General features: G+C 49.9%; 1 protein-coding gene across 8 annotated transcripts in view; it reads left to right on the top strand.

The window, feature by feature from the left end:
* Positions 1 to 52: 52 nt before the first annotated feature.
* anks1b (ankyrin repeat and sterile alpha motif domain containing 1B) overlaps positions 53 to 24,546 on the top strand; it is a 34,722-nt gene continuing 10,228 nt past the window's right edge. For 5 of the 8 annotated variants that reach the window (XM_049760728.1, XM_049760727.1, XM_049760725.1 and 2 more), the window contains exons 1-18: positions 53 to 200; positions 566 to 1,107; positions 6,630 to 6,710; positions 7,607 to 7,763; positions 9,514 to 9,666; positions 9,753 to 9,896; positions 11,234 to 11,309; positions 11,578 to 11,679; positions 12,128 to 12,250; positions 12,456 to 12,637; positions 13,496 to 13,633; positions 15,663 to 15,819; positions 17,159 to 17,292; positions 18,070 to 18,262; positions 20,999 to 21,465; positions 21,568 to 21,693; positions 22,122 to 22,191; positions 23,315 to 23,421. In XM_049760728.1, coding sequence (XP_049616685.1) covers positions 977 to 1,107; positions 6,630 to 6,710; positions 7,607 to 7,763; positions 9,514 to 9,666; positions 9,753 to 9,896; positions 11,234 to 11,309; positions 11,578 to 11,679; positions 12,128 to 12,250; positions 12,456 to 12,637; positions 13,496 to 13,633; positions 15,663 to 15,819; positions 17,159 to 17,292; positions 18,070 to 18,262; positions 20,999 to 21,465; positions 21,568 to 21,693; positions 22,122 to 22,191; positions 23,315 to 23,421 — 2,541 coding nt within the window. In that variant the 5' untranslated portion in view covers positions 53 to 200; positions 566 to 976. Of the gene's footprint in view, positions 201 to 565; positions 1,108 to 6,629; positions 6,711 to 7,606; positions 7,764 to 9,513; positions 9,667 to 9,752; positions 9,897 to 10,509; positions 10,542 to 11,012; positions 11,082 to 11,233; positions 11,310 to 11,577; positions 11,680 to 12,127; positions 12,251 to 12,455; positions 12,638 to 13,495; positions 13,634 to 14,360; positions 14,604 to 15,662; positions 15,820 to 17,158; positions 17,293 to 18,069; positions 18,263 to 20,998; positions 21,466 to 21,567; positions 21,694 to 22,121; positions 22,192 to 23,314; positions 23,422 to 24,546 lie in introns of those variants that run through there. The other 3 variants (XM_049760729.2, XM_049760730.2, XM_049760731.2) reach the window with 3 other exon arrangements.

Here is a 24,546-nt window from a genome sequence, read left to right as displayed (position 1 = left end):
TGTGAGGGCCAGGAAGTAATCCATTGTGCTTTCAAAATAAAACAAAACCGAATTTATACGTACGAAGATGCTTTACTGAAGAAAATGTCATTGGCGTTATTTAACTCATTTATACAAGTGAATTTCAGCGAAGCACCGTCTGTAAAACGCTTCAAGTGAATCTGAGATACAAGATGACCAAATAATCGATACAAATTAAGGTAAGAAGGCAGTTTTTGTATACTTAAAACATTAAAATACTGCTCAAATCATTCTGTATTGTTTGGGCTAATCTTTTCGTTAATTAGCTAGCATAGTTTTGTTAAATTGTGTTGACGTTGGCTTGTTAAAATGATACTGGATTGAAAAGTGGCCATTTTATTTGAATTAGTAGTTAAACGTAGGTTAAATAGAAACGTGGCAATTGTGTTTCATGATTTAATTAAACATATACGTAGTTGGTATACTTTATTTTATTTTGTAGTAAAGTTTAAAGTGACAACACATCCGCGTAGCGTTTTATTTTGAAAGCGGAAACCAGAAGTTGCAGGTTCGTCAAGTGAGCTTGACATGAATCTGCACTCAGGGGCACCGGCCAGTGCGGAAGGTTCATCCGAGAGCGGTGGAAGGAAGACCGGCCAGGGAAGCCTCTTCCCGTGGTGGGCGTACACGCTTTCACCTCCAGCTTGTCATCAGCTGGATAGGAACGGGACCAGAGTGGAGGCTCGCTCGGGGTAAGCCAAAGGTCTTCACGGCGGGTTCCCCGGAGGAGGTACCGGAGCTCCAAGCCTGGATGAACGGGGAGTACCTGAACACGGTGGTGTGTGCGTGTGGGGTGGAGGTGGTGGTGGTGGAGGCGGGGGAAGCTCTCTGCAGCATCCGAGCGGGAGCACCGGCAGCATGCCCCCGCGGTGAAACGAGCGTGCACGGAGCTTGAATTGATGGAAGATTGCGGTCGTCGCTGGCCCGACATCGTCGTGCAGCACTCGTGTCCGGGATGGGGAAGGAGCAGGAGCTGCTGGAGGCCGCCCGCACCGGGAACGTGGCCGTGGTGGAGAAGCTGCTGAGCGGCAAGAGGGGCTTGCTGGGCTCGGGCTCCGGTTCCATTCCGCTGCCCAACCTGCTGAGGTATGTTCTATGCCTTTGAATCAAAGAGGGCTTCTTTCCAGCTTTGTTTGGTGAGAACAATAGCCCTGCAATAATATAAAAAAGACTTACTTTGATGCCCATTGGAAAACAATGAACCCTACCTGAACTAGAACCTCAAAGAGACCGCTCAGGTGATTGGTTGCCTCCTCCTCGCCCTGCAGCATCTTCTCACCGGGGACAGGTGATTAGGGAGATTAAAGCAAGGAGGGTGGGCCTCAGGCTGAGTTGGAAGCCCTCAACTAGGGGCCACAGTAGATGAATGGCTTTATAGTTAGTAATCAGCATCTAAGTTGAGGCGGTTAACAATGTAAAATGTCACTTCAAACGTGACCTGTGAACCTTTTGAAGATTTTTTCAGCCTACGTTTAAAAAGTTGTGTTTTTCAATAAGAGCACTTTATATTTTTGTACTTTAAAACAAAATTACTGCAACTCAGTCAGCTGCTGTATATTATTCATTTTGTAGACGATAAAGAATGAACGCCTGTGGGTTTGTTTTCGAGTTTTTGTCTACATGCCTTGCTCCACCGTTTGTGTGCAACTATCCGACTGATTCATCGGATGACGCTAAGTGTTTTTATAATCTGTTTTAGTAGTGTAAGGTCTTTTTTTGTTTTTCAAGCATCCCCTCATTCATGTGCTGCTATGGCTGCAAATGAGGCGTGCAGATGTTAGCTTGTCGCGTTCAAGGGAAGCCCGCGTCGCTAGCTTCATTCTCCTCCTCCTTCTCCTCCTCCACTTTTGCAAACAAACAAGCTTTAAGTGAGTCTCCCGAGAAGACGGGCTCTCACACTCCCGTTCGCTCGTGTTTGTACTTTTGACTCACTGCAGAGTGGGGGAAGGCTAAACGGAGCTAAACTAATGCTAATAACAGGAAGAAATATTTTACGTCCTGTGTCAAGCCCGTCTAATCTGCAGGCCGGTGACCCTGCCTTACATCACGCATTCCACACGGCCCTCCTGATGGATTGCGCTAGCAAACCAGAGTTGCTATCGTAGCGAGAGGGAAATCCTCCAGGCCCTGGATCGGACTGCTCAAAAACTGGAGAATCGTTGCGATGGGTTTGAGCAGCCTACTGCAAGCCCATTTTGGCAGCAAACTAGTCGTCCCTGAATTAATGTGCAACTAAAGTCCATCATCCAGACTTAATGAAGATACAGCATGACCTAGGTGACACGACGTAGAAAACCTTCATGATCCAAGATCAATACATCATGCCCGTCTAGGCGTCTGTCCGATGAATATAAACAATTTGCGAACCTAACTTCAACAGGCGTGCAGCACATTTCTTGACAGCCTGATGGCGTTAAGCGTGCAGTTATCCTCTAACTAGCTTCGGCAAGACACATGAAATATGTGCGCGATTCATCTTTTCTTAAAACGAGCCATCAAATATTCATCTGCTGCAGAACTGCTCAATGAAAAACGGACCATTAATCATGCGCCCGACTGCACGCAAATGCTGAGAATCACGAATTTGCCCTAATGTTATCGTAATGATCGGATAAAATGACGAGAGGGGCATGATAAATTGATTTTGGGTCGCGAAGGCTTTCTCTTGTCATTGAGGTAGTATATTTGTTGAATCTGGGTTAGACTTGAGTTGCAGATTTGGTCAGGTCCAAAAAGTTTGCCGGGCTGCCGTATGAATCCAAATTATGGACTGAAATTTCTTTGATTCAGACCGCCTGAACGGGCTGCGGTCCAAATGCCGTAATCCCGAGTCTGTGCTTTGTTGTTTATCTCAGCTCCTCAGAGCCTTTTCTTTTACAGTTGGAAAACGTGCTTTCCGCAACCCCGCTACCCGTCTCATGTGTCAGCAGCATATTCATTTACACGGCGTATTGTCCTGCAGTACTTTCCCGTCTTGCTCGTCTCCTGACTCAACGGGGAGACACTGGAGCTCTTGAGTAAGCATTCCCGAGCACCCCTGCGGGCTTCAGCCTACACACTTTGCAGCTCTTTGTGCGTCGCCTGTCCTTCCAGCATCCTCCCTTTCTTCTTGCGAGTTAAGCTCAAGCCCGAGCAATTTGCCGTTTTGAAAGTAAACGTGTGAACCGCCGGAGTCATCTGTGATGGCGTGATGCAGTTGCGAAGGCCCCGCGTCATCGCCAAGCGCGATTTACAGCACGCACCTTGACTCATCATTCTGGCAACTTCCTGTTTCATTAGATCGGCCGACCCCTCTGCCTTCCCGTCCCTCTGGCCTTTTCTTCATCGCCGCTGAGTCACTGCGAGACCATTTGTGGCCGTCTGGCCCTGAGGGAGGGAGGGAAGGAGGGAAGAAAGAGTGCGGGGGGGCAAGGGGCGGTGCCTTGTGGAGCTCCGTTTGAAAAAAAAGCAGACTTGACCTCAAGACAGGTCAATGTTTCAATCAAGGTGAATTTCTACAGAGCAGATGATGCATTTATTTTACATTGCATTTTATTTTGAAATCTAGTTGAGGTGGGTTTATAATATATTATTGAATAGGTGTGTATTTTTTTTTGTATTCGATTATTTGTGTACTCTGGTTAGCCAAAGTCATATAAGGAGCCACATGCTGCTTCACCAGCCGCCTCAATGCAGTGCAAATCCCATTTTGCATGCAAATGGCGGTTGTCAAACACGTTTGTTGTTGTTGGCATTGTCGCCCGCCATGTGTGAGCAAGCTAATGCGATGTAATTGGGGCAGGTTGTCTTGCGGGGACTACCCCCCCCTCTTTTTTTATTTTTTTTTGTGCAAGCACACCTCCCATGGAGGTTTTTTTGGGTGTGTGTATGTGGGGGAGCTGCTAGCGGAAAAGCTTTTGGAGAAAGCTTGAGAGAATTCACCGCAGGGCTTTGCAGACGCCGTCGCGCTTGCCCAAAATTGCTTTTCGTCTTTTGTTAGTGAAATAAGTTTGTCGACGACGTGAAAAAGATTGTGTCTCCTTGTCGCCGACATCCTGCAGGTGACACTGGAAATGGGAGCAAAAAGCTTGTGTAATGATCCTGCCGCTGTCACACAAACACAGCGCAGAGAATTTGAAAGCGTCTGAAATCTTAAAAGTCATCTTTGATGCTTTGGAGGACATTTCTACTGCAGCTTCCTCCAAATTGTTGCTCAATGCAGGCTGAAATCTTGCTTAGTTCACAAAGCTCTTAAAGCTGCTGGCCGTGTCCTCTTTCGGCCTTTTCGGGCGGTGACTTGGCAATTTGTTGTATTTTAGATTTGTCAAATGTATTTTAATTTATTCTATATATTTTTTCCTAAATATTTGAGCTTTGTTTTGATGACTTCAATTCCAATTTGTTCCCAGGCTTCAAAAGCTGCGCTTTCATGTCAACAAGCGGCCATGTTTGCCACGTGGCAGCTCGCCTCCGCCACCTGTGCCTCCATCCCGCCGACAAGAAGGCAACATATGCCCGAGCCTAGCCGCCATATTCCCGCCCGGCGTCGATACGCTCCTTCCCGCTGACTCGACATCGGCTTTCGCTGGCGAGCGCGGGATTGAATCACATGCTCCATATGAAGTGGGTCATATAGTCGATGGCGCGGGGGCTAGCATCCATATGTCCCTGCATCTTTCATGAGTCACGCCGTCGGTGCCTGAGCTCCTTGCCGGTCTTCCCGACTCGGCATCGACACTCCCCCCTCTCACCCCTTCCACATGCCCTCCCTCCCTTCTCTCGTTAATTGGAAAGGGCAGCCAGCGAGCTAGCGAGCGCCCACGGGGGAACGTCGTAGAGAAGCTGGTGGTGGGAACCAGGAAGTGACAAGGCCAAAAGGGGGAAATATATCCCCCGGGACGTTCGTCAGGCTGTGAGCATTTTTCACGAAGCCTCAGTTTAGTTTGCGTCTCTTAAATACCTTTTTGGGGCCGGGGAGGGCGAGAGAGCGTACACGTCTCCCCTTAGCGAGATTTATCGCCAGCCGGGGGCCTCCTAATGTCTTGATTCACGGCGTAACGTGCCGCCGCCTCTCCCGACTCGCCGGCGCAGCCGTCACGGCAATTGGCAGATGCGTGCCGGGAGCCGCCGCGTGTCATCGCAGGCCCTAAGTCACGCTGGGTGTTGTGAGCGTGCCTTGTTTATGCTCACCCCCCCCCCCCCCCCTCCACTCCCACAGGCACTTGACTTTATAGCACTGCCCTGTCGTGTATTTATAGTCGAGAACAAGTTGGCGTTGACTTGCAACGCCACAGGTCGCCTCTTTAATACGGGCCTCTTGTGTTCGGAAAGCCCCTATAGTGGCTCGTCAAAAACCAGAAGATGCAGCAAAAGGTCGCCGCTTTTAGGTGCCGAGCATTTGTCGCTGATTCATCCCAGGACGGCCGGTTGCCGTGGCGACCCGCACCATCTGCGCCTGCTTGCTACGTTAGCAGGAGATAGCGAAGGCGCGGAGGCCCCCGTCGCACGCCTTATATAGGCATTGTGCAACGCTCGCCAGAGCAGCGCTTCAAAATAACAACACAGCCGTGCCGTAGGCAGGAGTCGTCCCCCACGTTGATGTCAACGTTTGCTCCACGCGGATGCTATTATTTCAACGTCTCTCTTATGTTGTCAAAAATGGCCGATTAATCGGTCCATCCCTAAAATAGAGGCTCGTCCCAATACTTTTGTCTGTTGACTGTTTGGCCGCACTTAACCTTAAAGTAACTTTTCTATTCGTTGGTTATGCAATCAGGCGTGAATTTCACACGCATGCAAATGCGAACAGCGGCTGCAAAGTCGGGTATTCATGCCCCAAAGCATCATGGGAATTGAAAGGCTTTGCGGGCTCGGACATCAAAGTACAGCTTCCGACTCGAGTGTTTGTCACCTGGCAGGTCAAAAACAAGCGAGCGTGTGTGCATGAAGATCTCCTGACAACAGGAAATGAAGCAAGGCCACTTCCTGTCTGTTATCTGTGGCTAAATCCCCCCGTCAACCTGCTCTTCGTTTTGGTTTTTCTCGAGGAGGCTGACAGCACGTACAAAGCGTCCGGCGCTTCCTGTGCAAGAGCGTTTAATTTACTCCGCCTGTCACGATACGTCGCCGGCACGGATAGACAAACACGAACACGTTCCCCCCCACAGATCAATTGATGGAAGTTTCTCATCTGATGCTGTCGGCCATTGCGGCGAGTGGCAATATTCCAACTGCTTTCCCTCCGATTGATTAATTAGTTAAGTGAAGTTGTCGAGGTGCATTATGGGAGCGGGACGTTTTGGCACGTTGCCGTGGGGCTACTTCCGTCGCCGCCCTGATTAATAGCGCCAACAACAAATTACATTGAGGTCAGCTCACCTCAGCGTGTCGTCCAAAACACGTTAGCGTTGTTTGTTTCACCTGCGATTTAGCTGGAATTCATCTTTTGGCCCTCGCAGGAGTCCAAAGAAGAACATTTCGTTCCAGCCAGAGAGTTTTATGTCTTAATGAGAAGAGCGGGGGGGGACACGCTGAGTTTATGCCGGCTCAGCAAAAAGTTGCTCCGTTTCTACGCACATGTGCCAATTTTTCCCTTCCATTCTTCAAATGATGCGTTTGTGTGTCCGCAGCATCTGGAAGGGCCTCAACGTCAACTGCACGGACAGCTCGGGATACACGCCGCTGCATCACGCCTCGCTCAACGGACACAGGTACCGCTTAACACACACACACACCGACTTTGTGTGCGTCGTGACGTGCGCGGAAACATAAGCAGGGAACAATTAGTTCCGCCTCGAGCTGCGCTACCTGATTGATAGGAAGCAAGAAGGAAAGGGCAGCATTTGCATTCCGCTCACAAGTAAACATTCTCAGCCATCGCTCATACCAGGCGTCCTTCGAATAAACTTTGGCTGCTCTTGCACTTGAGTGAAAATTGAGATTGGTCGCAATGCAAAAGTTGTCGGATAACGTCTATCTTTGGAAAATGGTTTGCTTTGACCCTAAATGGCACCTTTTTGGCTTCTTGAGACTATTTTTGCGGGTCTACTTGTGTTAGCCTACCTCGTTGCCAAGTAAAACTAGCTTTGGGGGCCTGGATTTTCAAAATAGTTCTCCAGGGTGCTTCTGAGTAATTAGCTGCTTTCAAGCCAAATGTTGCTAATTGAAAGCGGCTAACGTAGCATCCCTCCAAACAACACGCTGTCGCGGCGGTGCGGATTAGCCGGCGAGCCAGCGCACCATAACGGGGGATTAGCGACGTGTTTTGGGGGCAATTATGTGGATTTCCTGCTGCGGATCAGCCGACCAGAAAGGGGCAAAAGAAAAGTGGAAATATTATTCATTTAGTTATTTAGATTTTTTTTTTTTGGCGGGAGTCTCCGCGGTGGGAGCGTCGTTCCGAATGATTGAAATTAGCAGCTCGTTAGTCGTCGCCTCCTCTCCGCTCTGCTTCCCCCGCTGACATTTGGAATGCAAATGAGCCGCCTCGGCTGGGGACTTCCTGTTGGGGAACGCCGACTGTTTATGGTTAAATAGCCCTGCCGCTCTTATCGGGCATTTTCGAGTGGCGCTGACGTGGAAACGTGACAAACTTTGTCTTCTGCAGGGAGGTGGTGCTGAAGCTGCTCCAGTTCGAGGCCTCGGCCAACGTGGCCGACAGCAAGGGCTGCGTCCCGCTGCACTTGGCCGCCTGGCGGGGTGACGTGGACATCGTGCGCATCCTCATACGACACGGGCTTTCGCCCTGCCAAGTCAACCAGCAGGTGAGCGCCGCTGATTGCAAAAATTGGATTTGATTGTCCCTAATGTCGTGTCCCATAAGTTGTTTTTTTTGCCCTTCCACTTCTTCCCAGGCTGTAAATTCTCAAACAAAACCGATGTGCCGTTTGGAGGGGGGGTTTACGACGCGCTGTATTTTGCCCTCGTATTTTCTCGTCCTCAGTCAACACGCACGCATTTGGGAAAGGGGGGGGGGGTGACCCGGGAATGCCTGAGATGGCCGTAATAAGCGCAAAAGGTCACCGGCGCGGTAAAGGGATGTGATGGATAGCGGCGCTGCAGGATTATTGGAGGTGAGTTGATTTTAGGAGGCGGCGGTAAACCCCAGCCGGCTCGCCATTTAGCGCCTAATTGCTCCCGCCGGTTCACAGCCGCAGCTATTTTTGTTTATGGTGCATGTGAGGAAGCGCCGATTTATTAGGAACACTGAAGACTTTTGTCCCTACTCGCGTGGCCTGAGAGGCTAACCCCAATGTTTTCTTTCCCACCAAACAAGAGGCCTGGAATTTTCCTCCCTCCTTGTCCTTCAGCCGCCTCCCCCCCCCCCACTTGCTAGCAGATGATCCGGATAAAGGTGGAAAAGCGAGGCGTAATTAGCCAGATTAGGAGGACGAGAGCGCACGCTGCGGTAGCGCCGCTCGACCCGGTTTCCCGTCGGCCGGGAAAAGAGACAAATGTGCGTTTCCACAAATAACTTCCTGCCTGGCTGCCAAATGGCCCTGTATCTGCTGTAATATTAGTTTGTCTTTCCGGAGGATAAAGAATATATACTATGTGGTAACTCGTCTGTAACATTTTTAATTGTTTGCTAGCAATAAGCTATTCTGCTAAATGAGCCCCAAATTTCCCCACATTTTTGCTGCCCAGGATGACCCCCCCACCCCTTCCCCGTTTGTTCAAGTGGTAGCACCCAGTGTCGATTCATCAGTGTTTACGTAGCGTTATACGGTTTTAATACCTCCGCTGTGACATAGCGCCTTTCATCAAAGCGTAATGGAGCGGCGGCGAAGACGGGCGTCATCCATCACGAAGCGCACCATACCGGTGTGCGGCCTGCGCCACAAACCAATATAATTAGGAGTGCATTACGTGAGACAGCGATGACGAGAAAAGCGAAAAAAAAACATTATGGATGCGCTGTATTTAGAAGCAATAACGACACTGTGACTCCATTAGTCGGCCCATTATCGGGCGCGGCGAAGGAGATAAGCGTGCTGTATTGGCCACTTGAAGGAGTTTTGATTTGGATATTACAAAAAAAACCGGAAGGTTCCATACGAGGCAGTGCGTGATTTCATCCTCTTGAATATTGGTAAATTCGAGTTCCCAGTGCACCGCTGCAACCGAGCCACAAATCCACTTAACACCGCGGTGGCGGTGTCAGTCAAAACACCCCTGAGGGCCCGACATTAATATGTACATCACATGTCTACTGTATGGCTGGCAGCCGATCAATTTTTAACGCCGTTCTGGAGCTTTAATCCCCCGCATTTTCTTCACTCTACCGCTTCTGCCCCCTCCAAGCCCGAGCCGGGCTGGAATTCTGAGCCCCGGAGGGAACGCAAAACAACCCAGCCGAGTTCAAAATGCCATGAGAAATGCAAACATGCCCATCTGTGGTAGATAGATTCTGTTCCAAACCGCATCTCGGATCAATTAACCACTTCCTCCTTGTCCAACATGGTTTCTTTGCTTTGTTCCACATTTTTGACTTCCCCCCCGCTTCCGCTTCAGAACCACGAGCGGGAGACGGCGCTGCACTGCGCGGCGCAGTACGGACACTCGGAGGTGGTGTCGGTGCTGCTCCAGGAGCTGACGGACCCCACCATGAGGAACAGCCGGCAGGAGACCCCCTTGGACCTGGCGGCGCTCTATGGACGCCTACAGGTCAGAGGAATTTTGACCCACCTAGCTTGCAGCTGTTACGCTAGCACACGTAACGGCGCCAGGTCAAAAGTTTGATGTGCACGCAGGTGGTGTGCATGCTGGTGAGCGCTCACCCCAACTTGATGGTGGTGCGCGGGCGGCACCACACGCCACTCCACCTGGCCGCGCGTAACGGACACCGCAGCACGGCGCAAACGCTGCTGGAGGCCGGCATGGACGTCAACTGCGTGGTAAGACCCATTTCGCCATTTCGGCTTGCGGGAGAAGCAATTTCTTTGAGGAGGAAGGTGCTTAAGAACAGCGGCAGGCAGATGGCATGTTCTTACGCCAATTAATTAGAGCAGGCGGAAAATGTTGTTCTTTTTTTTGCCCCTCCCCCTCAAGTCTGTTGTTATTATTACATAACGGATTGTGTGTCAAAGGACGTGAAGCTCCTGAGGCGCGTCACGTTTCATATTGCTTCCACGTTTCATAGTGCTTCCCTCGCTCTAAAACAGTTTGACGCAAAGCCGGACCTTGACCATCTAAAAAACAATAGAGAAAAATAATGATTTTCATACTTAAATAGAAGGTAAAATATATTAGACAATTTGTGCTTATTGATAAAAGTTTTGCATGTGCAAAACTTCCACCAGGTGGCATTCCACATTGGTGTCAACAATTTCACGAGCTGAGCAGAAATATTTTTTTATTATACGCCTGGCGGCATTTTCATATTGTGCATCTACATGCACCTTTATTTAAATACCACCAGAAGGATGCTAACCTTTAGCCGCACCATTGTGTATTTTTTTTTTAAGATTCTCCAATATATTAACTATGCATTATTATATTCATATTTAGAGCCAATGGTGACTGTGGCCTGTAACTTATGCGTAAGTTTTGCTTCTCAAATGCAGGTCGGTATGATGTAACCGCATAAATTGTCACTGGTGGGAAGTCAGTGTGTGTGTGTGTGTGTGTGTGTATGGGTCAGTAATTGGAGTCAAGCCATAAAGGTCTACGTGCTTGAGTGTGCATGAATAATTGATGGCAGCAGCACACGAGTCACTTTCTCTCTCGCCTCTTCCTCACTCTGGCTCGTGCATATTAACGAGGGGAAACCCCTGTTTGGTGGCTCAGTGGGTGTGCTGGCGGGTGGGGGCACCACTCACGGGTGGGCAGGTAGCGCACACACGCACACACCTCCCAATGAACTCAGCAGTTGCCGCCTTTCAATTGGCGGAAACTGTTGAAGAGCGAGAGTCGCCTTTCCTGGTTTCCTCTTGGCGGTGTCGCCATGGGAAAGGGGAAGGGAAGTTCTCCTGCATAAATGGAAGGGGGGGGTGAAGTGGATCACTTCCGATGTTCACTTCACTTGCATGTGGAGCTGCAGCGCTTCAGTTCGGTTTGGGTTCGGAGTAAGAGAAAATCCCGTAAGTCGTTTTACTTGGCCTTTTCCTGATGAGGCTTTCTTCAGGGTTCTGATGGGCTTCCCATTTGGTTCTTAAGGGTGTGTAGGAAACCATGAAATGATTTTTTTTTTCATTTTTCTTCCCAGTCTATTCTCATCAACTCTCTTTTTCAGACGGAGAACGGCAGCGCCCTCCACGAGGCCGCCCTCTTCGGCAAGACGGACGTCGTTCGCCTTCTGCTCGACTCAGGTGGGATCCCAAAAAGTTCCGAACGGAGTCGTTCAGTATTGAAAGTCGTGGCTTTGATGATGGCGCTCCCCCCTTTGCACTTCCTGTTTCCTCCGGGATGATCGACATTGTGTTGCCGGGCAACAGGCCAGTCATTGTCATATATGTGCAAGCCAATGTGGATGAAAGCACGACTAAAAATGTGTTATATTCTTTATTCTCATGCTGGCCCTCGTGCCTCAGTTTGAGGACCCTGATTGACTCTATTTTCTATTTGTGTTTGTTTCAGGGATCGACACAAATCTGAGAGACAGCCAGGGAAGAACAGCTTTGGACATCCTCAAAGAACACCCTGCGGTGAAATCTCAGCAGATCACCGCTCTTATCCAGGGTGCGCCGCCCGCACACACCCACTTGCACACACACACACACACACCATTGGCTTGCACCATCAGAGCTTTTTGGCCCATCTTATTTTCTTTTCGCAACACGCTCCACTGTTTATACCATCTGCCACATTTTAGTACAAAAGCGTGCGTGCCCATTTTGTGCTTGCACGTGCACAAGGCGGGCCACTCTTCTTTATTTTGGTAACACGCTCCATTGAATCTGCTGCCATTTGGCTGTTGTTTGGGAAAAGGCCTCAAAATGGAGCCCAGTGTGCAGTTCCTTGTGTGAATGTGTGATTTGAAGGCACAGCTGCGAGCGAGTGAAAAGATCAGCTGCACGCCATTTCCTGTCGGAGAACGCCGGCAATAGATTGCCCATTGACTGGCCGCAATCAAGCCTCCTCAATGGAGTCTCATCCTCATCCTTCTCGTCTTGTCCTGCGTGTGCAGAATATGTGACGCAGGAGACGGAGCGCCGTAGCATGGAGGAGGAGCCCGTCCGCAAGTGTCCCGTCCCGGCGCCGCGAACCTCCATCTCCTCGCCCTCGGCCTCGCCCTACCTCGGGCACAAGAGTGAGTAGGCTTCACGCTACATGTTAGCGAGCACTGACTGTTTTCCAATCCGCTGCTGCCCCCTGGAGTCGGGATGTGACACGACATGATGTCAGCCTAATTGGCTCATTACCTGCCGAATGGCAAACGCGTCATCATTGCAAAAGAAAAAGAGCTTGACCTTCTTCCAACCCAAAAAAGAAATTGCACCTCTGTCTTTTTTTAGACGATGCAGTGACCAGCGAACTATCCAAGCTGCTACACGAGATCAAAAGGTGCCGCGACTTCTCTTTCGAGGAGCTGTGCCACACCATCTCCTCGCACTCCATGGACAGCTTTGGCAGCGGGCGTCTGTCGGACGAAGAGCGAGCAGACGCGCCTGACTGCACCCTGACCCGCGCTGGCCAGGTAAAACTCATTACTATGCGCATAATTAAAAATGACATTGAATCAGACTTGTACAGAAATCTGGTGTTCATGAAGGACTACAGTGTTTATCATTCATCCATGCTAATTCTTGTTAGCCTATTTTTTATTTTATATTATCATTAAACTAGTCAACTGGCTTTCCAAATTGTGAAGTGTTTTTACACTTGGCTTGTACTTGTTCAATTTTACCAACAGGGGGCACTATCAGACAGCTCAGTGCAGTTGAAAGCGCCAAATAACACACACACATGCTGCTTCAGTCACTTAATCATCTCCTCATGTGTGCGAGTGTTGGAGCTCCTCCAGGCGAGCGTGTCGACGGGTGGCCTCCGCCGCCACCAGGCGACTGTCATGAATAAAACATGCCCACTGTATTACAACACGCAGTGCAGGGACGTTGCCATGGCAGCTGTTTTGCGCGCCGTGTTATTTTTTTATTATACGTGACCTATGGAATGTGGCTGCAGTCAATGACAGTCAATTGTGTCGCAGAGGTCTTGGCGCATCTGAGCCCCAAGAGGACCCCCGGGAAAGGACACTGCGCCAAAATAAGAGCACACTCGCTGTTAGGGCGATGTCGGTGTCACAATATGTTCTTGCCGTTTGAGCTGCGTCATAGTCGAAGCTGTCTGGAATATTTTGCCCATCTTGGGCAAAATATTAGAAACGGCTAGGAATATGAAATAAATCCTCGAAACACTTCCTGTGTCTTTTCGGGCGTAAGTGCTTGAGACTTTTTTGTGGGTCTACTCATGATTGACAAGTCTACCAAATTTCTTGTGGTTAAAGTATTCTGGATTCAAGAGCTGAATTCTGATCTTGATTTGCAACCCGCAGCATCCGAGCCCGCCCCTCGCCGCAACCCCCGAGGACGACGACGAGCGAGACGAGAGGAGTTGTGGCCCCGCTGGATTCTGGGAGGCGTTGACCCCCTGCAACGGCTGCCACAACCTGGGCTTCTCCAACCTGTCGCAGGTAAACCAACAAATCATCTTGATGATGATGCTTGGCAGTTGTGAACAACTGCAATGCGATCATACTGACTGCAGTTTTTTTTTTTTTTTTTTTTGCACCGTTACCTTGGGAATGCTAGAAAGGAGTCGTTATTGTATTTCATCAGTTTCCTAGAGAATATAAATTATACGTCCCAATATGGCCCGAAAGCTTCCGAGAATTTATTTTACCTCCTCTCGTCTTGACTTTTTAATCTTCGAGCATGATGGAACGGCATCTTGAGATTTCGTTGAAAATGATTGCATCCGGATCCACGTTTTCGGTGAAAACAGGTGCATCCTCACACCATATAAAAAATGCAAGGAAGATTTCTTTTTTGCTGATGATTGGCGCCGGTCTTGTGGTCTGGATGAGGAGCTCCATTGTCCCGTGTGGCGTCTCCACTGAAGGAAATGCCAGCAGATTACAGGCTCCATTCATATCTGATGGCCTCTGCACTTGGTACGGCCGGGCTTAGACGTGGCGTCAAGAAATGCACAAAGTGTGTGTTTAGAGCAGTGTATGTCGCACACACACACACATGCCGGCCTCCTTTAATCGGCGTTCGTGCGCCATCCGCATGCGCGCGCCTCATTAGCGTCCAGATGAGGCTTCTTGTTTGTCCGCCGGCTTCCTGTGCAACTCGGACACAAGTTGCTCTGTCTGCTATCTCTCGGCTCGGGTGGGGAAGAGGAGGGGAGAGGGTGAGGAGGGGTGGCGGCTAATGAATGACTTTGAATCGCCGAGCGCCTCCTCCTCCTCCCGCTGGCGCCCCCGGGCAGCTCATCTTCATCCAAACCGACGCTGGCCGCCCAGTCGGGAAGTGCTCAAACTTTCCGTCGCTGTCCTTTACTTCCTGCCCGAGCTTTTGAGAGGAAATCCCAGCGCCATACTCCCACTTCCTGGTTTTTTACGCTTCCTGCTTTTCTCCTCGGGACGCGGCGTGAACCTCGTAAGTTATGCCGTTATGCTTTGAGTTCTTGTGTGTTTTATTTGGCCTTGTAAATTTGTTCACTTGTCTTACATGATTGAGTCCATGCTGGGTTTTTTTAGAGTGGGCCCAGTGCACTGTGGGTAATGTAGTGTGGCTTTCCATTCAGGAAAATCGACACTTCCCACGATATCATGACGATTAATCGATGCGATAATTGATGGAATAGTCGATTGTGATGGTGTACGTTGTCGTTCAAATCCTTTTTGTTTTTTGCTTGGTGTTTCACTTACCTGCATTCGCCACTGGTCGCTAATGGAGCGCTGATGGAGTTGGGTGTTTCTTCAGTCCGCCTGTCACTCTCAGATGATTGAGTCCATATTGATGGATGGCCCAGTGCACACGGGCGAGGGTGCCTCTAATAGTTTTTCAATGAGCTCAGGGGGCCAGGGCGCGATAATGGAGAAGAATGCGTCGGGCAGCGCCGGCGGAGAATTCAATCAAGGCAGGGTCGCGGCGAGGCGACACCTGTGAAACGATGACGGAGCGGCCGTCCGTGTTTGGGCAAAGAGACTTCTTGTTGTGTCTCGGGACGGGCGGCGTTCTCGCTGTTTGCCGAAACGCGTCCGCCTCGGAGATAAGAGGCATCGCTCCGAGCGGCCTTCCTTTTGGGAGCAACCTGTGATGCAAAAAGAAAACATACTTTCAAGACATCTCACGAGGCTGAGACGATTCACACGCATCCCAAAAAATAGCCAATAGGAAATGGGGTGTTTTTATTCCCATGTTCAGCTAATTTTTCAAATCCAGGTTTGACAGAAATATTTAATTCAGCTTTGAGTGAAGTATCTCAAAATGGAAACAAATGAGGTCGCCTATTTGCGCGCAGCCTCCCAAAGAGAGGAAGTGGTGCTTCCAAAGTTGCACTCATCTTTTCCCAACTGTTAGCTTGCCATGTGCACAAAAGGCTTCTTTTATCTTCTCCTTTTCTGGAGCGCATTCTTCACATTCTTAGCGACTTCCTTATTTAATTTTTCCCCTCTGCTGTGTCATGTGATTAGCGCTTTTGCCTCTCCCAAGGATCACAAGCGTTCGGGGGAGTCGCCGGCCTCGCCGTCGCTGGACGTGTTCCCGCCCGAGGACGAGGACAACCCCTACGAGTTGGTGACCACCGCCGTCACGCGCAAGCCCTGCTCGCTGGACGTGGGCCAGCGTCCCGACGCCTCGCCCCGTAACGGTAAGCTAACATCAAAGCACTCCTTTTGTCTAAATAAAACTCAACTCACTTCAACGTAGCTCGTTGCTATCGGCAGGAAAAAAAAAGTACAGATATCTGAAAAGAACCTTATTTGACGACTCACCCTTAGGCTCGTTGCCTTGGCAACGGTGTCACCCGCCTGGTTCATCACCTGAATGTTTCCATGGCAACTGCAAGTCCATTGACAAATGTAATGTAATCATGTCATGTTGGACTGTGCTTTTGAAATCCTCGCCAAATGCAGCAAAGTGAGCCTTAAGCCTCGCTGGCTTCTCGCTGAGCGACTTTTTCCAGGGGCTTAACTTTTCCGGATGTGCGTTTACTCGTCAGCCTAATTGGACACGGATGTCATTCGGTCCAGAAGCGCGTGGAGGGGGGGGAGGGAGTTGAGCTGCAAAAAGTGCTGATAGCTATTTAGTCGTGTTTTGAAATCGACCGGCTCCTCCAGGCGGTAAAACCTGACAGAAAATGAGGAATTATGTAAAATATAATATACTCCATCTGCGTCCACTTTATATTGAATTTAATATTTGACTGGCGAAACGAGTGTTGCTTTGCCACCCGTGCCTTGATGAATATTTCACCAAGCTGCTACTTTGCAATTTTTGCTTCAGTCTTCATTTTTTTAGCAGCTTCTGCACCGGGCTGGGAGGGATGTGTCGGTTTTTTTTTTTTTTTTTTTTTGCAGTGTCTATGCCTCAAAACAACCCCGTGTCATTATCGGAATCCACATGGCGGCTGTCAATCACGCAAGCTTTCTTATCTCATCCCCCTTTTGACTTCCGCTTCATTTTCTTGCTGTATATGGAGCAGCCGTTCCATGACAAGAAACAGAATTCATGCTTCTTTCATGCCATAGAACGTGATTTTTTTTCCGCCGCCAATATTTCTATGGTGTAAAAAATCTTTTGCAGACTTCTGTACTCTGCTGAAAAATATTGATGTCATTGATTAATTGACATCAGCTCGGAATCGACATATCGTGGAAGCTACGGGATGGGTCTACTCATCCCCCATCGCTTCCTCGTCGCCACTTGCTATTTATGTGATGTGCGCCTATTTTCGGGACGCACGTGTTTGTTGATGAAGATAAACGCTTTTGTCTCCTCCCGTAGCAAATTTAGGCCACGTCAGCGCTTTCTTCTCACGAGCCCCCTCAAAAACCTCCAAGCCACACCCCAAGCACACTTGGGAAATAAGTCATTTGTGAAATGATGGTTAATTTTTCCGTTTGACTTGTCGCCCAATGCAGACCTCACAAACGCATACACATAAAAATAAAAAAACTCCAAAAAGCATCTCTTCTTCCCTCCGCAAGGTCACTTGTCCCATGGAGCCAGCCAGAGGGGGGGCGGTGACCATGGCAACCACTCCACGGGCCCCACTCCAGACTGCTCGCCCCCCTCCCCTGACACAGCCCTGAAGAACATCGAAAGAGTCATCCGCCCACAGGTACGCAAGCGGAGAGTAATGATTGTCGAAGCGACGGCTGCATTATTGAACATCACAGCATCCACCTACATGCAGCTGGGACACCTGACGACACACACACAAACACACAAACACACACTTTGTGCTCGCTTGTGTTTGTTTCTCTGTTGTCGCTTCCAGCAAGCAGAGCCTTTAAGCTTCCCATTGATTTATTTTTAATGCAAGTAAACCGAACTGTAAGCCCAAAACAAATTTCGGTTATCAAGTTTTGATTTCAGGAGTCTAATTACAGGATGAACAACACGGCCGTCGATGCGTTCATTTGTCGTCCGTGTGTTTCATTTGCGAGATTATTTCGTTGCCGCTTTTAAATATTTTAGCACCGGGAAATAAAAGTTCGCCGATATTCAGGCTGGAAATTGTAGCGGCACCAAATGAGCAACATGTGCGATCACAGCTCACGACTCAACATCATTAATCACTTAGCTGTGTGTGTGTGTGTGTGTGTGTGTGTGTTTAACTTCTCCCCTTCATCAGCTGAGCGCCTTTTACGGCAACACTGGCCTCCAGAGTGTCACCATGCACCACTTCCCCAAATGTCTTAGTCAGCACTTTGTGATGCTCATTAGCAGGCACGCTGCAGGTCCAGCTTTAGTGGTGACAACCTGAACTGGCGGCTGGCTAATGAACACGTTGCGGCGGATTAAAGTGGGATTCATTAACGCTGCACACACACACACACACACACTTGACACAGACAGACACACACGTGTTTGGTAATGATGTGTCTCCTTTCAGCCCAAACAGCGCACGTCGCTGTCGTCCTCGCTGGACGTCCAGCGGCCCGTCAACCACAGCTGCGAGCCCAGCGAGGTCAGTTCGTCCCTGGGCTACGCCAGCTTCAGCACCAGCCCCCCAGCCAGCCCCCCGCTCAGCCCCAGCCAGGACCGGGACTCCAACGACGGGTCCAACGACGAGCGTACCCCGGCAGGTAGGCCCATAAATGGATGTATGAGTGAGTTTGCCTTTTTCCTCCTACGTGCCTGTTTTCCCTCCATGCTGACCTGCGCTTGCGTTGCCGCGGCAACCAGGATTCTTGTTGTCATGGCGGCCGTAGCGTTTGATGGACGGATGCATAAAGACGCTTGTGTGTTTGTGCGGTTCAGAAGGTCTTATGAGACTTTCATGTCCTTAAAGCGGGAGTGTAACAATGGCGTCCATCATCCGGCGTGCTATTTTTGCTCATTATTTTTCCTTGAACATAAAGAGCTGTCACAATGAGCCGTATTGATCACACGGTTCTCTTTGAGAGTTTTTAATAGCGCGCGAGAAGTCCCCGGGGGACGGACTCCGGGTCAACACCAGATTTTCTTCTGATTGGTTCAAATAATTTTAACGTGCGACCACATTATTATTTTTTTTTCCAATTTCCTGGCTAGTTTCTCTCTCTTTTTATTTTTATTCAACCCTAGCGTGTTTCAACTCACTCCCTCTCTGCTTATTAGCTTCATAAGGCCTATTGTGTTGTTGCCGTAGCAACACGTGGCTTGAGAAGCGAGCGGCGTACGTACGTGGGTACAGCGGAGAAGTGAGACAAGATTCAAAGAATGCCAGTGCGGCAAAGGAGTGGGTGAAAGGAAGAGGGGACGCACTGCCAAATGTTGCCCAATGAGGTTTTTCCGGAAGGTGGAGCTACTTTAGCGCTCCCCGATATTCCTCTGCAGCCAAACGTTTACGCAACAAATCTCCCAACGTGAGTGGGCGGCGGATTTAGAAGCAGCAGCAAATCCATCACGGAGGCAGCAGCCGACCCCTAGGATGGGGGAGGAGGGGTAATCCCCCCCCCCACCACCACCACCATGCATAACATCAGCCTGGCTAATAGGAAAGTAGTACTATAGTTGTTGTCGAGGAAGTAGTTTGCTTTGAGATTGTTGTATGTCAGGGAGGCGCAACCTTCTCTCAGGATGCATCGACAGCAGCCCCTCAAGCACAACAAAAACGCGTCATTAAAGTGATTTATTGTGTTTTGGAAGCGGCTTACTTGGAATGTACGTGCCACCTCGGTGACTCACAGCCCGGAGATTTCCAAATGAGGCTCGCAGTTTTGTCAAACGCGCCCGTCGCTGCCCTAGCACAAATCTCGGCGCCTGTGACGCTAATCTCCGACACAGACGCTTGCAAATCCCTCAAAGTGCACAGAAGGAGCAAAAATGTTATACTTGCACTTGAACACAACGTTAGCTGCCTAACAATTAGCTAACGATTAGCTTCACCGTTTGTTTTTGCATGGCGGTATACTTAACTTGTCGACTAAATTTTGCATTTGTCGTGTTTTTTGTGTTTCAAAGCATCTTGGCCACACCCACTCGTGACATAACCCCCCCCCCCAAAGCTAACTGAGTCAGCCAGAATCCTCCAAAAACAGCAACAATTGTCTTGAGAGGTTGCAACTTGTTAGCCTAGCGCGAGCGTAGCACCTGAGGCCTAGCATAATGACTTCCCGCGCGGCATCTCCAAGGAAATAGGCCTCTGTATTTCATCTCCGGTGCTGACTGGCAGCCGAGTTATTACTTTTAATAACATTCAGCCACCACCAAGACGTCCCTATCTGAGATTTGTACAACCTCCACTGCGTTGATGCATTTATTTGTACGCCTTTATTTATGGACGCCGACCTAATTATGCATCAAGAGCCTTCCTTCTCAAGGTCGACGGTGAATAAATTACAACTGTGTTCTATTTAGGTGTGTACCCCCTGGTGTCCTTCTAGGTCCACTGGGACTTCTAAATGAAGTGGATTCTCATTGTTGGTGTCAATTAGCGCCACCTGTGCTCTCTTGCTCGCATCACTTCCTGTCAGTTGTCTGACGTACAATATACAGGACAGAGGTTATATAACGGGCTAAAAGTGAGAATAAATTGCCTCTTTCGGAGAACTGACGATCTTTTGTTTCATAATTACGAAAATGAGGTCCCGAGTTACTCACGTTTATTATTGCGGTGTCTAAACTTGTCGAGCACGTGCATATCGGTGGTTGTTTGTTCAGCCGGCGGCTCACATGCCATGACCTGTGTACACTTGTACGTATATGTGTTGGTCGTCAATGTTTGGGGGAAAAAAAAAGTGAGGCAGAGGTAGCGTTTCTTCGCGCGCTAGCTTTCTTAAGTGCACTCGGCAAGGTCTACTTAAAGGTAAGCCACTTTTCGTCTGCGACACACTCGTTGAGAACACACTTTGTCGCCCCTGCTGATTTGATTGTCGTCAGCGGAACTGTCTTTCTTTCCTTTTTTTAAATTCCGTCCCGCTCCTTCTCTTGCCCGGCTGAAAGCTAAAGGCGCTAATGGTGCTGCTGCTGCGACTCTGTTGCCGTGGCGACCGTGCCGCTCACCTGTTGAAGCGAAGGCGCACGACGCGCAGCTAAACTTTAATGATGCCGCTACGTACGTCGTTCTGAGCACCTGCTGTCTGGTTGTTATGGCGATATTTGGTGTAAACACACAATGTGTTTTCAAACCACAATGTTTGGTTTTCGCTGCCATCTTGAATGCTGCACAACACAGACGCCGGCACGACGCTAGCTAACGTAGCTCTATACCCCCCCGTCGGAAAATTCCCCAGCGTCTTCTCTGATGATGAATTCACGCATACATGCCCCACTTCAGACGCGTTGGATTCAAACAGTCATGCATGAAACGGAGTCAGGAGATCTTGTTTTCTCTGCAGACGACGGGCCTTATCATCGCGACCCGCCGCTAGAAGATCGGCGAAAGAGTCGCATCCCGGAGGAGTTCGCGGGCCTCCTCCACGGGTCCTCCCCGGCCTGCGAGACCCCGGAGACGCCGTACCACCTCTACAGCCCCAAACCTCGCAAGCACGCCTCGACGAGCCTGCAGCCGCCCGACGCGAAGGACGCGGACGCATCGGCAGCTCAGAAGCCCCAGGTGGTCTATCGGACCGTATTCCACACGAGAGTCAACCAGGACCTGGAGCGACGAGTTGACTTGCAACGAGGGACCAACGGCAAGGTCGCCGAGTGCGAAGGAGGGAGCGTGCCCAAAGGCCCTGGCTACGAGGAGAGGGCCTGCACTCTGGGCAGGATGAGGTCCATGCCCCGCCCTGTGCTGGACCTGCAGCTTTCCAAGTCTCTGTCCAAGTCCGACTCAAATCTAGTCGCCGTGTCGCCCATACAGGTGAACTTCCTCTTCACGCAATAACAACAACAAAATATTTCTAGAGCGCAAACTACTGCTGAGGAGGACTTAATATCAGATTTTGTTTTGGTTTTGGTCCAGGAGGAAAACATTTGGGAGTCCGGATCCCGGGGCCAAGACTCAGGGAGTTTGGGTGCAGGTGGCGACGGAACCACTCCGGCAGGAAAACTGGAAAGAACACCCTCGTTTACTGCCGAGTGGGAGGAGGTACGAATTAATTGATGGGATACCGTCATCTTTGTCACCCAAAAGTATTGGGACAGACTTTCCAGAAGTTTTTAATTGTCTGAGATTTGAATGTCACCATCCTCAGAATAGCGACGATGACATCATTAGATGGTGCAGAACCAATTCCACCTTTGTGCCGCGCCATCATTAGCCCCGAATTAGCATCTAGAATTTAGCGTAGTTCCCGGCAATTAAGACGACCTTTGCGCCGTAATTGCGAACGGCGGGAGGGCGAGATAAGAAAAAAGCTGGGAGCCACGCTGGGCTCGGCGACCAACCGGGGAGAAGAAGGTGCATTTTTAGAGTCGCTCCTCGCTCAATTAGGAAGCCACACGTGCTTGCAGCTTATTGCTAACATTGCGACTATTTGTTTTGACTTGAGAATGGTCTCTGTCTTGTTTGCTCAGATCGACAAGATTATGAGCTCCATCGGGGCCGGAATAGGCAGCGGGCTGGATGTGAAAGACCGCGACTCAGGTAAAAACCGGATTGAGTGAGAGAAGTTTTCTCTTGCTGGATTTGTTCCCAAACTATTTTTCATCACTTTTAATTGCTTGATAGAGCGTAACGAAAAAAAATGACGTGGGCGGCAGAGAAATAGTTTGGCTTTGTGTGGGGAAAAAAAAAAAAAAAAGGAAACTGACTGTATTTGGACATGAGCGTTCCGCCTGACGACGACAATATGTATTTTTAAATGTCTTCTCATCACCCCCCCCCCAACACACACACACTTCCTTCTCGTGTCAATCCAAATGCTTCATTTACCATGGTTACCAACCCAACCTGCACCCCCCCCTTCCAGAACCCTCCACTCCCCCGCTCCCTGACACACACACACACACACACACACACACACACACACACACACACACACACACACACACAATACCCGTGGCACTTTTGTCTACGTGGAAGTGGGTTGGCTGGGCTTGGAGACAAAGACGCTCGGAGATGTTGCGATGGCTACCATGCGCAGAGGCAGCGCAGTGGCGGAAGAGGGTGAGGGAGGGAGGAGAGAGAGAGAGAGAGAGGAGCGAGAGCAGAAGCATACAGATGAACGTGGGAGTCCTCCATGAAGAGAGTCTCCAGTGCACAGCTCCATCTTTTGCTCTCTCTCTTTTTTGCAAACACACACACTCACACACACACACACGATCGCACGCATGCAGGCAAGGGAGCGCAACAGCTGAGCGAGCGAGCAGCTGCTCCAAACACACACGGACACCTCTCGCCTCTTTCGGATCACTACCTCCATCCTCCTCCAGCCAGCCCGGCAGGATTTTACACCCAGGACGAGCGCTCTTTTCTGGATACAACTTCTGTCCTCGTCCCTAACCCCTCTACGGCTCCCTCCATCCAACATCAGAACCTTTCTGTGCTGACCCCCCGTCCCTCCCTCCCCCTCCCTCACCTTTGGCATGTTTCTACCCTAGCCCCCACTCCCCCCCTCCCCTTCCTTTTGTCATGGCTGGCTCTTTTGACAGCCACTTTGCCCGCCACAACATGATGTGGCAGTGCCAGCTGTCCCAGCCGGACTGCCGCTGCTACCGCGTGGACGGCTACTCGCTTCTCAAGCGTCTGCCCCTGCACCCCCTCATAGGTCCACGATGCCCGCTGCAGTCGGTGGGCCAGTGGCTGGACTCCATCGGCCTGGTCCAGTACGAGAACCACCTGCTGGCCAACGGCTTCGACAACGTGCAGTTCATGGTGAGTGACGTCTGGCCCCGTCTTGCGTACGTATGTAGGATCATCTCTGCAAGTTGTCGGATTTCCTCTTTGCGCCTCCCACGCGCGACGAGCCCACGCCGCCGATGCAGCCCGTGTTTTTTTTTTTTTTTTGTATCTTGCGCAGCCCCTGGAAATGAATAAACATGGCACACGGTAGAAAAGCACCTGTTGCCTACAGATGCTCGACGACCATGACGCAGGACCAGAGACGCTGCTACCTCTGAGCGACATACCAAATTGCTATTTACTCGAATTGATCTCCTCTTAAATCCAATTAGCACACATGGAAATAAATGAATTAGTCCTTTTTTGAAAGGAGAGAAGCGAATCTTGTTCCCGTGGCAACTGCAGGAAGTCCTCGCACGTGGCCAGTGTGCATGAGGACACTGTTGTTGTCCTCAACGTTCTCATCGATGTTGGGATGTCCCCCAACGGCGGGTTGCGGCAGTCGGGTCGTCATTTTGGTCACTAGGTGGCGCTCAAAATATGCATTGCCCCAGGATGGTGCCAAAGCCCAAATATCAATTGGTGTCAAAGAAGATACATCCCAAAATGCTCTTCTAGTTTAAATACATCTTCAGTTCTCATCACAGTGCCGGTTAAAAGCGTCGCCTAGCAACTATTTATCATTAGCCACGGCTGCTAATTAGCACGGGTGTGTCCGCTAACCTTCACCAGTCCTTCGAGGACATAACACGGGCAATATTTTCCGATGGAAGCTCACCACCAATTTGTGATTAGGTAAAGGCGAAACACAAACGCTTAAATCGGAATGAGTTAAGGACGTGATCATCGGTGTCATGTGGACGTAATATTCCAAATGCCGATGGCTATCTTGATCTTCTAACTGCACATTGAAGCCATCCATCTCCATTCAGGTCTCGACCCTCCGCCACCGAGCAGGAATTTTAATTTGTCAAGTATTGTGACGATGACGACCGGGCTCGGCGGTGCGAGTGGGGAAACGACTCGTGAGATTGATGAAGTGCTACGCCCGTTGCATACTAAAGTAGCCCGCCAAAGACACCCCCCATGCCCCCGTAAATTCATCTTCTACATCACTATGCATTCTAATGAATAAACTAGAACAAAGAGTAATTGCGG

Source organism: Syngnathus scovelli, chromosome 22, assembly GCF_024217435.2.
Source record: "Syngnathus scovelli strain Florida chromosome 22, RoL_Ssco_1.2, whole genome shotgun sequence".
NCBI lineage: Eukaryota > Metazoa > Chordata > Actinopteri > Syngnathiformes > Syngnathidae > Syngnathus > Syngnathus scovelli.
This window is presented reverse-complemented; position numbering and strand designations above follow the sequence as displayed.